This window comes from Chlorocebus sabaeus, chromosome 9 (genome assembly GCF_047675955.1).
Source record: "Chlorocebus sabaeus isolate Y175 chromosome 9, mChlSab1.0.hap1, whole genome shotgun sequence".
Taxonomy (NCBI): domain Eukaryota; kingdom Metazoa; phylum Chordata; class Mammalia; order Primates; family Cercopithecidae; genus Chlorocebus; species Chlorocebus sabaeus.
In genome coordinates, this window is record NC_132912.1 from 121,718,406 (window position 1) to 121,736,588 (window position 18,183).

Sequence of the window (18,183 nt, forward strand, 5' to 3'; positions counted from 1 at the left end):
TATGCTGGGTCTCCTGCCCCACGCTATGCACACTAACCTACAGTGAAAAGCCCCACAGGTATGCAAAAAGGAAACTCTAAAAAACACAACCACAACCAATTAAATATTCACAAAGACAACTACTGTGGTCAATGGAATATTTTATTACCAATAACAAGGAAAATACCGGAATTTTACTTTTATATAAATTGTCACACAAAAATAATCACGACAGCACTATTTCTAATAGCTCCAAACTGGGGAGAATTCACATACTCATCAATAGGATAGTGCTGTGTTCATAAAATAAACAAAAATGCTCAAAAAAGAACAACTACATAGAACACATGAATAAATCTCACAGACATAACGGTGAGAAAAAGAATTTCACATATCACCCCATTTATATGGACTTCAATTTTACCATGGAATATGTCATTTTTTAGGAACTGTTAACCCAAGGACAGAATAACTGCTGGGACAGAGCAAAGCACAGAAGTGTGCACCCATAGAGAGTGGGTAACAAAACCGAGGCAAATGTTGGCAGATCGCATCCCCAAGTCAGGGGGGCGGGCGCCCACACACGTGAGCACTCAGGGCTAAGGTTAACTCTAATGTAAAATGGGTACAAGACTGACACCATTCTAACACTTCCCCCTTATAAGCATCCATTTATCTTGACTGCAATAAGGTGTGGTATATGCATACAAATAAAATTCCCTAACTTGGAATCTACCTTTAAGAGGAAAAAAAAAAATTTAACAGCTCTAATTTCATTCCTATCAAGTTATTTTAGATTATTCATGTAGCTCCCCTTCCAAATAGGGAATGTGAAAGGTTGCCATAATCTACTAAATTATATTTCTCACTAAAATACACAATTGGTTTACTTTCTGATTTAAAAGTCACTCTTAGGAATGTTTGAGTCTTTTCCTGAGATAAGGGAATCACTCTGTCTCACAAATTTGGTGATGGAAGCCTAACGCTCAGGTATTGACCTTGGATATATGGCCAACTCAAGAAGTTGATAAATGCCTCTTGGCAGTCAGCTAATCCATTCACGTGACACTAACGGGTATCCTCCTAAAAGTTTACACTCTATGGGCACAATGAGGACCCTAATCTAGACGCCCTAGCTGCCGGTCCAATGCTACCCATGAGTGATCACTGATTGACTTGCTCACAGACCTTTAGTGGCTTAAATTCTACTTCCGGACAATTGTAAAGGTCTTTCGCTTCTGGGACAACATATTGCAGTATATTAAATCTAAGTCTAAGAGATCATCTTTTTTTTTTTTTGAGATGGAGTCTCGCTCTGTCACCCAGGCTAGAGTGCAGTGGCGCGATCTCAGCTCACTGCAACCTCTACCTCCCAGGTTCAAGCGATTCTCCTGCCTCAGCCTCCCGAGTAACTGGTATTACACGCACACACCGCCATGCCCAGCTAATTTTTTTTTTTTTTTTTTGTATTTTTAGTAGAGATGTGGTTTCACCACAGTGGCCAAGCTGGTTTCAAACTCCTGACCTGAAGTGATCCACCCGCCTTGGCCTCCCGAAGTGCTAGGATTAAAGACGTGAGCCACCACGCCTGGCCGAGATCAACTTTAACAGCAAGGTGACGTGGATTATCCTTCCAGTGTGGCACATTTCTTCAGCTTTAAAAATTAGAAGCCAATTTTGTATTAGCAAATGTTTTATTTGCTAATGAAACCTCTTCCTCAAGACACTGCTGTTGCTCTATTACACTGAGTCCTGCATCTGTCCCATAAACAGTTGAACTCCGTGGGCAGCGGCAGCAGAGAAAAACATGGAGGCATACAAAGTAGAAAAAAAGCTGCTCTGCAGGAACTCTTCACAAAAGTTAACTACAAAGCAAATCTGCATTACTATGTCATAAAAGAAAAATGCCACTATCTAGAAAACCTATTTGTTCTTACTTAAATTGACTATTGCAGAAAATTTAGGCCTTTTATCCAGCTTTTACCAGAGTGAATATAGGTGATTCCTCAGAACACATTTTTAAAATATCTGAGAGAGCTTGCCATTATCTTTTTGATTTAATTGCTCTATTCATGAATTAGGGACTGTTAATGATTTGAACTCCATTTTCGGTAAACATACAGCCAAGTTGATTTTTCCTTAATACTTTTTATCCCTCCTTCTCTTATCCCAAAGTAATCTACTGGAGGTGACTCTAATAACCAAGTCAGACTGTTATGATGAGAATCCCTAGAATCTAAGCTCCCTTAGAATACAACTTCTCCCTTCAGTTTCACTTGCTAGGCACTTAACAGGCACTCAAATTTCCACTGAATGGAAAATTCCATCAATGTGAAACAATGAAAAGACACACAAATCTGGCCAGTGCGGTGGCTCACACCCATAATCCTAGCACTTAGGGAAGTCAAGGGTGGGTGGATCACTTGAGGCCAGGAGTTCCAGACCAGCCTAGCCAACGTGGCAAAACCCCATCTCTACTAAAAATATAAAAAACCACTGTAGTGGTGCACGCCTGTAATTCCAGCTACTTGGGAGGCTGAGGTAGGAGAATCACTTGAACCTGGGAGGTGGTGGTTACAGTGAGCTGAAATCGCACCACCGCACCCCAGCCTGAGCAAGAGTTAGACCCCGTCTCAAAAACAACAACAACAACACCGCATCTTAGGCTCCACACTCTAAAACTTTTGTATTATATCTGCTAGGTAAAACCTAGAAATCTGCATTTTAAAAAGTATTTCACATACAATTTCACTGAAGAACCCTAATTAAGTCCATACTATTTAATAACATAAAATGAAAGTTTAAGAGAAAAAAGTTGAAAATATTTTAGTTGTTCAGACACTGAACATCAGACACTGAAGGTAAGTCTACCTTACCTTCTCCCCTACTGATATGGTTTGGATCTGTGTACCCACCCAAATCTCGTGTTCAACTGTAATCTCCAATGTTGGAGTGTGGCCTGGTGGGAGGTGACTAAATCATGGGGGCAGTTTCTAATGATTTAACACCATCCCCCTAGGCCCATCCTCATGATTAAGAGTTCTCTCAAGATCTGGTTGTTTAAAAATGTGTGGTACCTTCCCCCTCTCTCTCTTTCTCCTGCTCCAGCCATATAAGCCATACCTGCTTCCCGTTCCCCTTCCACCATGGCAGTAATTTTCCTAAGGTCTCCCCAGATGCAGAAGCCACTATACTTCCTATACAGCCTGTAGAACCGTGAGCCAATTAAACCTCTTTTCTTTATAAATTACCCAGCCTCGGGTATTTCTTTTTTGTTTATTTCTTTTTCTTTTTTTTTTTTTTTTGAGACGGAGTCTTGCTCTGTCGCCCGGGCTGGAGTGCAGTGGCCGGATCTCAGCTCACTGCAAGCTCCGCCTCCCGGGTTTATGCCATTCTCCTGCCTCAGCCTCCTGAGTAGCTGGGACTACAGGCGCCGCCACCACGCCCGGCTAGTTTTTTTTTGTATTTTTTAGTAGAGACGGGGTTTCACTGTGTTAGCCAGGATGGTCTCGATCTCCTGACCTCGTGATCCGCCCGTCTGGGCCTCCCAAAGTGCTGGGATTACAGGCTTGAGCCACCGCACCCGGTCTTTTTTGTTTATTTCTTTGTTTGTTTGAGAAGGAGTCTCACTCTGTCACCCAGGCTGGAGTGCAGCGGCACGATCTCAGCTCATTGCAACCTCCGCCTCCCAGGTTCCAGCAATTCTCCTGACTCAGCCTCCTGCGGAGCTGGGATTACAGGTGTGCGCCACTACGCCCAGCTAAGTTTTTGTATTTTTAGTAGAGATCAGGTTTCGCTGTGTTTGCCAGGCTGGTCTTAAATTCCTGACCTCAGGTGATCCACATACCTCAGCCTCCCAAAGTGCTAGGATTACAGGCATAAGCCACCACACCCGGCCTCAGGTATCTCTTTATAGCAGTGCGAGAACATACTAATATCCCTAGCCTCTTCATATTTCCCACACACAGTTTAATTAGTTTTCCTAGAGCTCCCATGAAATAAGCCATGACCCTTCTTGCCCATCATTACTTTTTCTCTCACTGACTGGCCCACAGTATTCCCCAGAGCCAACCCAAGTCCTGCTATACCAAAACTCCCAATAATTTAACCCCCGCTCACCTACTGGGACAGAACTGCCTCAACTGAACAGTGACTGACGCCAGTGCTTCCCCGTCCATACATCAGAACCCTCGGCACTGAATCAGAATTCCTAGTATTTAATCATGAGTTATTAAACCTGACCACAAAGTTTTCTGCCCAAAGCTATAAAAATCCTCAAATAAATACTAACCATATCATTAATAAGGCCAATTCGTGTCGGTGGGGCTTGAAGACCTAGTAGTGTTGCAAGGCGACGCTGTTTTTCAACTATAATGCCATCCATATCCAGAAGTCGAGCAATATCCGTACGCTCAGGAGTAATAGGGATGGAAAGAGTGGCTAAAAGGACTCTAGTAGACATTCTATGGAGAACAAAGTTTTCAATCTGTTAGGCTTATAAATGATACTTGATAAGCGGAAAAGCACTTCTCTTTAATCTTAAGGCGTGCTAGTGACAGAACGTGTACATCACCACGGTGCACAATATTCATAAATATTATTCCATCAAAGCACGGGAGTAAGAGAAATGGACTGTGTTTAAAAGAATACTTAGAGAATCAGAACTTCATCTATCCACTCAGTACTGTCAGTGTTTTCTAGCTTCAGAAAGATTGTGATTAAATGGCAGAAAAGGCATATTCATATACCTCAGATTTCCTTACAAAATTAAGGCAGGTTTAAAAACTAAGGAAATGACTAGGCGCAGTGGCTCACACCTATAATCCCAGCACTTTGGGAGGCCGAGGCGGGCGGATCACCCGAGGTCAGGACTTCCAGACCAGCCTGGACAACATGGTGAAACCCCATCTCTACTAAAAATACAAAAATTAGCCAGACACAGTGACAGGCGCCTGTAATCCCAGCTACTCAGGAGGCTGAGGCAGGAGAATCACTTGAAACCCAGGAGACGGAGCGTGCAGTGAGCTGAGATTGCACCACTGCACTCCAGCCTGGGCGGCAGAGTAAGACTATCTCAAAAAAAAAAAAAAAAAGGCCAGGCGCGGTGGCTCAAGCCTGTAATCCCAGCACTTTGGGAGGCCGAGACGGGCGGATCACGAGGTCAGGAGATCGAGACCAGCCTGGCTAACACGGTGAAACCCCGTCTCTACCAAAAATATACAAAAAACTAGCCGGGCGAGGTGGCGGGCGCCTGTAGTCCCAGCTACTCAGGAGGCTGAGGCAGGAGAATGGCATAGACCTGGGAGGCGGAGCTTGCAGTGAGCTGAGATCTGGCCACTACACTCCAGCCTGGGCGACAGAGCAAGACTCCGTCTCAAAAAAAAAAAAAAAAAAAAAAAAAAACCCTAAGGAAGTAAGTGGCAATAAGGGAGAAAAAAATTGTAAGAATCACAAGTGAACACTATTATAGTAGTGAGGGAGATGGGCAGACAAAAACAAGGAGCTAATTTTTTACATCCCTGAAAAACAAGAAGTCAGGCTGCATTCAGAGCATGGCAGGACCCCAAAGCCTGTGAGCCCTGGAGCTGAAGGGCTAGCATTTCCCCTTCGCCATTTCCAAGACTGTGACCTTAGGCAAGATACTCAATTTTCTGAGTCATAAGGCTATTGCAAAGATTAAACCAAATAATGTACTAAGACAGCCTAATGCTCACTATTATTATAGTACTCTCTGAAAGCAAGCTATGTGTCTGGAAGAACATGTTTTTCCTTAAAACAAACAGATGTGGGCCAGGCACAGTGGCTCACGCCTGTAATCCCAGCACTTTGGAAGGCCGAGGCAGGTGGATCGCCTGAGGTCAGGAGTTCAAGACCAGCCTGGCTAACATGGTGAAACTCTGTTTCTACTAAAAATACAAAAAAAAAAAAATTACAAAAAAAATTAGCCAGGCGTGATGGCTGGCGCCTGTAATCCCAGCTACTCGGGAGACTGAGGCAGGAGAAGCACTTGAACCCGGGAGGCGGAGGTTGCAGCGAGCCGATATCACGCCATTGCACTCCAGCTTGGGCAACGGGAGCGAAATTCTGTCTCAAAAAAAGGATGTGAATTACATAAGTGACAGTGGATGCCATAATGGACACCATCCTCAAGAGTTTCTAAGAAAGTATACTAGTGGCCAGGCACAGTGGCTCATGCCTATAAATCCCAACACATTGGGGGCCTAAGGCAGGTAGATCACTTGAGACCAGAAGCTTTGAGACCAGCCTGGGCAACGTAACGAGATCGTCTTCACAAAAAAAGTTAAACATTAGCTGGACGTGGTGGCGCTCGCCTGTAGTCTCTGCTACTCAGAAGGCTGAGGTGGAAGAATCGCCTGAGCCCAGGAGTTCGAGGATGCATGCGGCAAGCTACAACACACCACTACACTCCAGCCTGAGCAAGGAAGCAAGACCCTATTAGAAAGGAAAGAAAGACCGTATCAGAAAGCAAAGAAAAAGAGAACAAAGGAGAGAAAGAAAGAAAATATACTAGCGGGACTCATTTAATTGGTCCCATGAAAACTGGTCCCATGAATTGCTCTAAAATAGTTTTACATAAGACAGACAATTTGCTGTAGACAATTCTACTGGATAACAAAATAATTGGTCTACCAATACAAGAAAACAGGTGGTATGTGTGTTGTGTAAGTTCAATAGCATTTTTTTTTTTTTTTTTTGAGACGGAGTCTTGCTCTATCGTCCAGGCTGGAGTGCAGTGGCACAATCTCAGCTGACCACAACCTACGCCTCCCAGGTTCAAGCCATTCTCTGGCCTCAGCCTCCCGAGTAGCTGGGATTACAGGCGTGTGCCACCACACCCAGCTGATTTTTGTATTTTTAGTAGAGACAGGGTTTTGCCATGTTGGCCAGGCTGGTCTTGAACTCCTAACCTCAAGTGATCCATCCACCTCAGCCTCCGAAAAGTGCTGGGATTACAGGCATGAGTCACTGCGCCCGGCCAGAAATGTATTCTTTTTAAGTGACAGGAAACAGGTTATATGTAATGTTATAAATAATAAAATGGAAGACTATGCCTTTGGGGCTCATTTCTGTCGTTTGTTGCTACAGAAGTTTCTCTGAACGTGTAGAGCACGAGGAAAAAATGGTCTGTAGGTTGTTGGGTTACAGACCCTTCTTTTTACATTCATATGTATTTATATAAGAATAAATATGTCCCATATATTCTACAGTTAATATTTTGCAATCAGAAAGAAAATGACTTGATAGAAGTGTTTACCTTGCTGGGCGTGGTGGTTCACACCTGTAATCCCAGCACTTTGGGAGGCCGAGCCAGGAGGATCACCTGAGGACAGGAGTTTGAGGACAGCCTGGCCAACATCGTGAAACCCCATCTCTACCAAAAATACAAAAAATTAGCCGGGCATGGTGGTGCACACCTATAATCCCAGCTGCTCGCGAGGCTGAGGCAGGAGAATCATTTGAACCCAGGAGGCGGAGTGAGATCACACCACTGCACTCCAGCCTGTGCAACAAGAGCGAAGGCTCTGTCTCAAGAGGAAAAAAAAAGTTGGGTGCGGTGGCTCACACCTGTAATCCCAGCACTTTTGAGAGGTGGGGGCAGGTGGATCATGAGGTCAGAAGTTCGAGGCCAGCCTCGAATATGGTAAAACCCCATCTCTACTAAAAATGCAAAAATTAGCCAGGCATGGTGGTGGGTGCCTATAATCCCAGCTACTCCAGAGACTGAGCCAGAAGAATCGCTTGAACATGGGAGGCAGAGGATGCAGTGAGCCAAGATCGCGCCACTGCACTCCAGCCTGGGCAACAAAGCAAGACTCCGTCTCACCAAAAAAAAAAAAAGAAAGAAAAGAAAAAAAGGGTTTTTCTTAATTTCCTATCTGTTCTAAGAATAGACTCTAAATACCTGTATGTGGATAGAAAGCTCATCCGTTAAATGTGTTTTTGCCAATATTCAAATTTCTCAACTGGGCTTTTAGTGGAATTACTTATCACCTGAGGTGAGGAGTTCAAGACCAACTACTAAAGTCTAAGAATACTGTTCAGGAAGGGCAACGTCTTGAGACGTCTATAATTGTCACAACTGGGGGTGGTTGCTACTAGCATCTAATGGGGAGAAGCTGGAGATACTGCTAAACAACCTGCAGTACACAGGACAGCCCCACAACTGAGAATTATCTAACCCAAAATGTCAGCAGTGCAGAGGCTGAGAAACCACGGCCTAGAATATACCATGTCATATAACAGGTATTTGTTACAAAATTTCAACATTATCCAAGTATAACATTCTTACCTTTGCATCTCATCTTGTGTAAGATTCTTTCTCATTTCTCTAGAGAGATGGTAAAGACGATGGAGTGTAGATGCATGAAAAAGAGCATTTCCAGATTTCCAAAACACAGTTGAGACTTTGTTATAGTAATTTGCCATCAACTGAGGTTTAGGTGGTTTTTTAGACAAGGAGAATAGCCCATGAATATCTTCCACAGCTTTGAATGCTTCCTAAAATTAGTAGTACAAATTAAAAGTCATTGCATTCTATAACATGAAAAAAATCTAATTCAAATTTCTATGAAACCTACAACACAGAAAACATAAAAATAGCAAATAAAATACCTTTGTGTGGTTCTCTTTACTCATGTATAATATCTATTTTAGAAAACTGCCACAATTACAAATACACTAACTCCTTAAACTTTTTAAAAGTTCTTTAGGAAATATTGGAAAGTAGACAGAACAGACTCAAGAAAATATCTGCATATTATCCCATCACTTGGGACAATATAAAGAAAAAAATCTAGAAAGACATACAACAGGTTATTTCTGAGTGATAAGATAATGGATGAATATGTCTCTTCTTTTAATTTATGCATTTTTTTCTATAATGGAGCATGTTTACTCATCTTCTACAGGTAGTATTTTAAGATGGGTGTCCCCATAGAAAAGGAAACATGTGCAAGAACAAGACATCGAATCACACTTTCACCGGGCTCAAAGACTCCCAATCTTTAGTTTCTTCCTCTATAATTTCAATCAAATATTGTCCATCAAATATACAAAAGACTTCAAGGTCACACGACTACAAAATTATATAGAATGTTTTTGGAGGATTCTTAGAGAAAAAGGGCCAGGTGAGGACTAACTTCCTACCACCACCAAGATCTCCAATGCAAGACAGTCAGCTAAAGCACTACTAAGAAATCTAGAATAATCTACAGCAGCACTTCTCCAACAATCAGTAGTATTCTTTTTTTTATTTCTAACCTCTTACCGAAGAATATAAAATACAAAATTACCACAAAAATGAAACAGAAAAAGTTCACTTTTTATCAGAGTAAACACACAGAAAATTTACAATAAAATTGCAACTAAGATACTCTGCATATGCTTCTCTACGCTATACTTATTTCATCACAGACCAGAGAGTTCACAAATGACACCAGTCATGAAACCACACTTCCAGCAGCAGTGGCAACGTACTGTTTTATATGTCAAGAAACTTGTGTCTGAAAGAGATTATACGGTTTGCTCCACAATTCATAGAAGGCAACCAGAAACAAAATATTCTGAGATTTCTTGTTCAGAACTTTTCCCAGTCCATCAGGCAACTTTAATTCCTTATCTACTGAAATTAACCAATGCATACCAAGATGAAGCTATTCATTAAGGGGGGAGAAAAATAACAGACTATTATTTCTAGAAAGAAAAGCTAATAGATCCAACATACCTGCCACAATTCCATGCTGATAGCACTGTCCAACTGAACAAGTCTGGTTTCCAAATGCATGGACTGGCTCTCTGGATTATTAAGATTGATTGCCGTACTTTGGTTATGGTGGCGCTGAATCTGCGATAAGTGCATTCTCAAATTGTCACACAGTTTACGGAATTCAGCCTTACGCGTGTATTGGAGGCAGAATTTGAAAGCTATAAGCATAATTGTAAAATATATTAGGTATCTTCCACTATCTATTTAAATATTTGACTAGGTTTTATTTCACACATTAAAATCAGTTATTTTAACGGGACTCATCAAACTCATCATTAGTCTTTGTGATGCAATGAAAATCAACTTATTTCATCCAGACTATCTTTTGAGTGAACCCTAACAAAACCAAAAACATAATCATCGGTCCTTGCCTAGAACTAAAACGTGGTGCTGGCAGAGTTTACAAACGGGAAACTAAAATTTAGACCTAAGAGTCACCTTTCAAAGACCCACCACTTTAAATCCTAAGAGTAAAAATAATCTAGTCTGAAATATAAGGAACTTTGATATCTAACTTACATGGAAAGCAACAAGGTTCTGTACTAATTAAAACTACATAATACAAATTGAGGGCTTATAGTAACCTAATTTCAACTGATTACAGATAGATGAACTATTTGTTCCCTGTCATTTAAATGGACACGTTAATTTTTTTACTGTCACATATGCGATATTGGATTATTTTTTAGATTTCCTTTCCCCTTAAAAACAGTATGTCTATTTTAACAGACCTAAAACAGAGATGCAGTTTAACTTCAAGTTAATATTTGTATCAACAGCCGTCAAAAAGTCCAAATTTACTTGTGTTAAAGTGAAAATTCAGGCTGGGCAGAGCTGTAATCTCAGCACTATGGGAGGCCAAAGCAAGAGGATCACTTGAGTCCAGAAGTCTGAGACCAGCCTAGGCAACAATACAAAATCCCAGTTCTTTTTTTAAAAATAAAAATAAATTTAAAAAAAACCCAAAGTGGAGAATTCAAGTTTACTAAAAAAAAAAAAAAAAGGAAAAGTTTATTTTTTCAGTCACATGGAGAATTCCAAAAGGACTTTAAAAAATGTCTTTCATTGTTACTGATATTTATGTAAAAAGAAAAAAAAATTTTCAGGTATCAATAAAATACAATTCACACAAAACTCCTTTAACGAGCAAAACAAATTCCTTACTCAGTCATTTTGGTTTTGTTTTTTGTTTTTTGGGGGGTTTTTTTTGTTTTTTTTTTGAGACAGAGTCTTGCTGTTACCAAGGCTAGAGTGCAGCGGTGCCATCCTGGCTCACCGCAACCTCCGCCTCCTGGGTTCAAGCAATCCTCCCACCTCAGCCTCCTGAGTAGCTGGGATTACCACAATGCCCGGCTAAATTTTTTGTATTTTTAGTAGAGAAGGGGTTTCACCATGTTGGCCAGGCCGCTCTTGAACTCCTGACCTCAAGTGATCTACCCACCTTGACCTCCCAAAGTGCTGGGATTACAGGTGTGAGCCACCACATCTGGCCGCAGTCATTTAATATCATGTGAATGCCAACATTTCAATAAGGATAAAAACTAGTTCATTTTAAGCACTTTTCAGAAAATTTACTCCTCAATTTCAAAGCACTTCACTCAGATTTGATCTTCTCATCTTACCTTGCTGGGCAATATCATGATAAAGGCGCTCTACTCTAGAATTGTTTCTAAGAAGGTCCAAACACTGCCTGTAAGACTCCCACAGGAATTTAACCCATGGAGTTAAAAGTAATCTGTCAGTACGATCCTGAGTGTCTTCACCACTTACAGCACTTAGGAGAACACTACAAAGACAGAAAAAAATGTTGAAAACAATTTTAGACAGTTTCCTACTTTGCCATGTGATTAAAAACCAAAACCAACAATGTTCATCAGAAAACAGTGCAAACTCTTCCCACAACTTTGTACACACTGCAAAGGTGTCACTAACCACTCCCTGAATTCCCAATCTGCATTATGATCGTTTAAATTAGTATTTGCCCTTCTATCTTACAGCTGTCATTTTCCACTTCCATGAATTTTTATTACCTACATAAATTTACTGGTTACCATGCATTTAAAACTTCGAAGATTTGCATTGTTTTTCTGATAAACATCTACTTCAAAAGGAAATGAAGACCCATGTAAAGGAAAACACTAAGTTAACTATCAAAGCATTTATTAGAGGTCTAACCCACATACCTCTCAGGAGTTTGAATATTATCCAGATCTTCTATATCTAAGACCATCTGCTGAGATTCTTCTTTAGCAGCTTCAGTTTTTTCCTCTGCCATTTTCAAATATGCCCTAACAACATCCTCCAGAGATTTTATGTTCACCTAATCCAAAAATACAAAAACTCTTCAGAACTTATTTTTCCATTGAAACATAAGATGTTTTAAAGGCAAATTTTAAGAGAAATGCAATATATTAACTTGGAAAGGAAAGCTCTTCTGCAGATTACTAAAAGCACTTGTTAAAAATATACAACGCAGTTCTGTTTGTACCTGCTGACAAATGTTCTTATACTGGTACAACCCCTCCTTTGCCAAGTGGCTCTTGCGAAGATCCACGCAAAGTTCCAAGTATTTCAACATAATTGGTTCGTGTATCTTTTGCCATGTTCTATGTTTTTTACTTTTCATAACATCATAAAGAACGTCCAGAGCAGGCTGCTTTTTGCCAACCTCAAGAAATTCTGAAAAATTCAGGAGAATTAAAATTAGTTATGTACACCACAGAAGAGTCTAAACTTTACTTTTTTAAATGGCTATTTCAATTCCCCAACTCATTACCAACTTTTTACTAAGTTACATTTATTTTTGACTTCTAAAGCTATGCCATAATTATCAAAAGTAAAACAACAGAAAGACTTGTACTGTGTTGCAATATGATCTACAAGTAAAACTGAATTTCAGTGTATGCCACTGTGATTTAAAAGTTCCAGGCCAGGAGCAGTGGCTCATGTCTGTAATCCCAGCACGTTGGGAGGCCGAGGTGCACCAATCACTTGAGGTCTGGAGTTGGAAACCACCCTGGCCAGTATGATGAAACCCGTCTCTACCAAAAATATAAAAATTAGCCGGGCATGGTGGTATGTGCCTGTAGTCCCAGCTACTGAGGAGGCTGAGGCAGGAGAATCGCTTGAAACCAGGAGGCGGAGGTTGCAGTGAGCCAAGATCATACCACTGCACTCCAGCCTGGGCGACAAGAGTGAAATTCCATGTCTCAAAAAATAATAAAAAATGTGTCAGTATTGGTTCATTAGTTGTTACAAATAAAAATCAACAGGGGAGAAAGTGGGTGTGGTGTCAATGAAACTATATACTCTCTTCCCAACACTCTGGAAATCTCAAACTGCTCTAAAGAAGTTTTTTTTGTTTTTTAATAAAAAAATAGAAAAATGGGGCCGGGTGCAGTGGCTCACGCATGTAATCCCAACACTTTGGGAGGACAAGGGCAGATCACTTGAGGTTGGGATTTCAAGACCAGCCTAACCAAAATGGAGAAACTCAATCTCTACAACCAAAATGGAGAAACCCAGCCTCTACTAAAAATACAAAGTTGTTAGCAGGGCGTAGTGGCGCATGCCTGTAATCCTAGCTACTCAGGAGGCTGGGAATAGCATGAACCTGGGAGATGGAGGTTGAGGTGAGCTGAGATGGTGCCACTGCACTCCAGCCTGGGCAACAAGAATGAAACTCCAACTTGAAAAAAAAAAAGAAAAAGGGAAAAAAAAGAGTATATGTGTGAGACAGAGTCTCACTGTGCCACCCAGGCTGGAGTACACTGGCGTGATCTCAGCTCATTGCAACCTCCACCTCCCGGGTTCAAGCGATTCTCCTGCCTCAGCTTCCTGAGTAGCTGGGATTACAGGCACCAGCGACAGGGCCCAGCTTATTTTTGTATGTTTAGTAGAGACAGGACTTCACCATCTTGGCCAGGCTGGTCGCAAACTCCTGACCTCATGATCCACCCGCCTTGGCCTCCCAAAGTGCTGGGATTACAGGCGTGAGTCACCATGCCCAGCCAACTTACATTCTTTTGAATTTATTATCCCCTGAGCCCGAAGGCATTCTATGTGGTAACATTTCAAAATCTAGTTCCAATTTTAAGTTTTATGCATATTGTTTTGAAATACAGTCAAAAGCAATATCTTTACCATTACATTATCTGACCAAGGTTAAAATTTATCTTGTATTTCCTCATCTTTTCTTTTGTACACTTAATAGACTGGGGGAGAAAGAGGTTATTTACCCTAAGTCAACTGGTTAAATTCATCTTAACATTCATAATTGCAAATTTCACACACACATACAAACTTCCCAATGAAGATTTAAAAAATAATTTGGTGGAACTAAAACACTACATTTTAAAAAAGGCTTAAAACACTATATATATCTATCTCTCTCCTTTTTAAAAATATCATTGCTTATTTTCCTTGGAACAAGACTTTTTTTTTTTTTTGACGGAGTCTGGCTCTGTTGCCCAGGTTGGAATGCAGTAGCTTGATCTCTGCTCACTGCATGATCCCCCTACCGGGTTCACGTCTTTCTCCTGCCTCAGCCTCCTGAGTAGCTGGAACTACAGGCGCCTGCCACCACGCCTGGCTAATTTTTTTTTTTTTTTGTATTTTTAGTGGAGACGGGGTTTCACCATGTTAGCCAGGATGGTCTCGATCTCTTGACCTCCTGATCCACCCACCTTGGCCTCCCAAAGTGCTGCAGTTACAGGCATGAGCCACGGTGCCTAGCCAATACTTTTTAAGAGCTACCCGATAATACATAGCATTATCTACCATGTAGCTCTGTGCTAGGCAAGCAACCAGCAAACATGTTCCTTATTTGGGGGTCTTATTAGATCCACAGATTTAGTAATTCTCTTTCTTTCAACGATCCCATCTTCCAGAAATGATGCTTCCCAACATTCTTTCCTCCAGGAAAACCACAAACAATACCCCACCTCTCCAATATATCAAAAAGTTTGCGGCCAGGCATGGTGGCTTACGCCTGTAATCCCAGCACTTTGGGAAGCCGAGGTGGGCAAATCACCTGAGGTAGAGTTCAAGACCAGCCTGGCCAATATGGTGAAACCTCGTCTCTATTAAAAATACAAAAAATTAGCTGGGCCATGGTGGTGCACACCCGTAATCCCAGCTACTTGGGAGGCTGAGGCAGGTCAATTACTTGAACCCAGGAGGCAGAGGTTGCAGTGAGCCGAGATAGTGCCACTGTACTCCAGCCTGGGCAACAAGTCTCAAAAAACAGTTTGCAACAGGATAAATCACAAAACATACTGAAATATTTGCACAATACCTTATATGAAATCACATTTTTCACATGCAAATAATGACAAAACCCTTCACCACTGCATGAAAAAGTCCATCTTTCATCGAGTCAATCTTACTATCAAAAAAAAAAAATCTTACTAAATGAAACAAAGATGTAATACAACTAGATACTTTGTTGAAATAAGCCTTTCTTGTTGTCAGGGGTGGGGGTGGGAGGGAAAAAGCTTGCAGTCTTCTCCTATAGTGCATGCAAAGTTATTTTCTAAAATGTAACAGTACAGCCAGGTGCCTTGGCTTACACCTGGGTAATCCCAGTCCTATGGGAGGCCCAGGCATCACTTGCGATCAGGATTTGGAGATCAGCCTGGGCAACTTGGTGAAACCTTGTCTCCATTAAAAACACAAAAATTAGCCAGGCACGGTGGTGCACATCTGTAATCCCAAATACTCTGGAGGCTGAGACTTTACAATCACTTGAAACCAGGAGGCAGAGGTTGCAGTGAGCCAAGATTGTGTCACTGCACTCCAGCCTGGGCAATAGAGGGAGAGACTGTCTCAAAAAAAAAAAAAAAAGGAAAAAAGAAAAGAAAATGTAACAGTACATTAGGTGTTCTTCCTAACAAAAACAGTCTCTTATCAGCAAAAAACTTGGGAGTAAATGCGTTTAATAGAATTTATACTTTAAGAAAATCACAGCAGCAGCACTAAAACGACCTATTGTATCCAATTCCTAATCTACAAAGGGCATTTTAGAGATGGAACTGAAACTATTTTTTACTTCCTGAACAGTCAATTAAAACTTGATTCCTTAGCCACGTGCGGTGGCTCACGCCTGTAAATCCCAGCACTTTGGGAAGCTGAGGGGAGCAGATCACTTGAGGCCAGGGGTTCAAGATCAGCCTGGGAAACATAGTGAAACCCCATCTCTACTGAAAAATATTAAAAAATTAGCCAGGCATGGTGGCACATGCCTGTAATCCCAGCTACTTGGGAGGCTGAGGCAGGAGAAGAGCTTAAGCCCGGGAGGCGGAGCTTGCAGTGAGCTGAGATAGTGCCACCGCACTCCAGCCTGGCCAACAGAGCGAGATTCTGTCTTAAATAAATAAATAAATAAATAGTTGGAATGAGAACAGATTTTTCATAATCCATGACAGTCAGTCTTCTGCCTTTGTCCTAATTTATATACAAGAATTTAGTTCCTCTGAATTATTTAATGGTGGCCAGGGGAAGCTTTGAAGGCTGGAAAAAAACTATCGTAAACTAAAGGTTCTATTTCAATACTCAAAATATTGACTTCCAGATTAATATCATAGAAATAAAAATTAAAATCTAGAATTATAAACCTTACTGGACGGGTGTGCATTTGGAGCATACCTTTCAAATTCATTATTGAAAGTATGTATAAAGAAGTTTACAGGCCGGGCGCGGTGGCTCAAGCCTGTAATCCTAGCACTTTGGGAGGCCGAGACGGGCGGATCACGAGGTCAGGAGATCGAGACCATCCTGGCTAACATGGTGAAACCCCGTCTCTACTAAAAAATACAAAAAACTAGCCGGGCGCGGTGGCGGGCGCCTGTAGTCCCAGCTACTCGGGAGGCTGAGGCAGGAGAATGGCGTGAACCCGGGAGGCGGAGCTTGCAGTGAGCTGAGATCCGGCCACTGCACTCCAGCCTGGGCGACAGAGCGAGACTCCGTCTCAAAAAAAAAAAAAAAAAAAGAAGAAGTTTACATCAGCCCTTGATGTACTAGTTTATTTGTGCAACATACCAAATAGATACGCTATAATGTTACTCAATTTGTGGACTTAATAACAGCTTTATTTCTTAAAGGCACTGGTTGTAGAACATACACTATAATAAGGTCAGCAGCAGTTAGTGTGGCACTACTAACAATATAATACGAAAAAGGGGCCTCCCCTAAATGATTATAGGATACGAAATTCTTGCCTGTAACTGCTGGTCCAAGTTCTCACCTTCCCGAATGACTACTATAATTTTTCCCCAAAAAATTGCTGATATGTATGTTTAGGGTGACCTGAATAACTATTCTACTTAAATTTATTTACATTTTATTAAGATAATACAATAGATTAGATCTAAATATTGTTGGGATCACAAATGTTACATATAAAACATTTAGATAAAATGAGATTATTTCCAATTAGGTGAATGCCCTTTGATCTTTCACTTATGTTTTGGAAGCAGTGCCCTAGACCATCCACAATCTGCTCACTTTGAGAAGGGATCCCTCAAGATCAAAGGTATGAGTTTCTACTCTGAAGGTAACGCATGCATCCCCATCCAACAGCTTCAAAGGGCTGCAAGCAAGGCGTCCCCACAGTCCTTTTTAAAAAGCTACACAAACAAAACTCAAGTTTCCCCCGGTGTCCCTCATCTTGCCTACTTTAATTTCAGATCCTTTCCTTAACCTGCCCTTCATGAATCAAGCCTGTGCCAATTTAGAAACAGGAAAAAAATGTTTGATGCACATTACATATCTTTTCTGTATCAAGTTCTTATGAAGATTCCAAAAAGAGAAGCGATAAAGGAAACAAGGCCCGAACATACCAAATATGTAGTATGTAGGCCATTATAGTGCTTTGGCCTACTAGCACAGGAAAAAAAATACCTGTTGGGCAAAGCATGCAAATGACTGTAAAACATCCACAACAGCCATGCAGAGTAGTCATTTCATGCAAACCATTTCGTATACTACAAATTCTAAGTTTTGAAACGTCGAAAAGTCATAAACTTTGCTACAGTTTGGTTGATAGTGACAAAGTTCCATTTCAATCTCTTCTTTCCGATATATTAATAAACATCTTAAAACTTCTTGTCTACTCTAACCATTAGATCACTGGTTATCATTAGAACGAATTAGTGATCACACCTATGTTGTAGTTTGAATAGGTTTTTAAAACAATTACTCCATCCACACAATGTGGAATTAGCCTGTTCCACAGACCAGTTCCCTCCCCCACAAAAGCGTTACTTTTACTTTAAAAAGTATATGACCAACATATCTCTGGTCCTGCCAGATTATCAGTTTATGTGCCGACTCAAACTGCCGTTTTCACAAGATAAATTTTCAAAGAAGCTAACAAAATAAGGTCTGCAAACATAAAACTGTAACTCACAAGGTATATT

The 18,183-nt window shown here is 41.0% G+C and overlaps 1 protein-coding gene across 1 annotated transcript in view; it reads right to left on the minus strand.

The window, feature by feature from the left end:
* The window catches only part of EIF3A (eukaryotic translation initiation factor 3 subunit A), a 48,144-nt gene that overhangs the window by 28,602 nt on the left and 1,359 nt on the right, over positions 1 to 18,183 (minus strand). The window contains exons 2-7 of the mRNA XM_038009603.2: positions 12,255 to 12,445; positions 11,950 to 12,086; positions 11,389 to 11,552; positions 9,725 to 9,924; positions 8,291 to 8,499; positions 4,271 to 4,442 (exon numbers count right to left, since the gene is read on the minus strand). Of these exons, the coding sequence (XP_037865531.2) occupies positions 4,271 to 4,442; positions 8,291 to 8,499; positions 9,725 to 9,924; positions 11,389 to 11,552; positions 11,950 to 12,086; positions 12,255 to 12,445 (1,073 nt within the window). The remainder of the gene's footprint in view (positions 1 to 4,270; positions 4,443 to 8,290; positions 8,500 to 9,724; positions 9,925 to 11,388; positions 11,553 to 11,949; positions 12,087 to 12,254; positions 12,446 to 18,183) is intronic.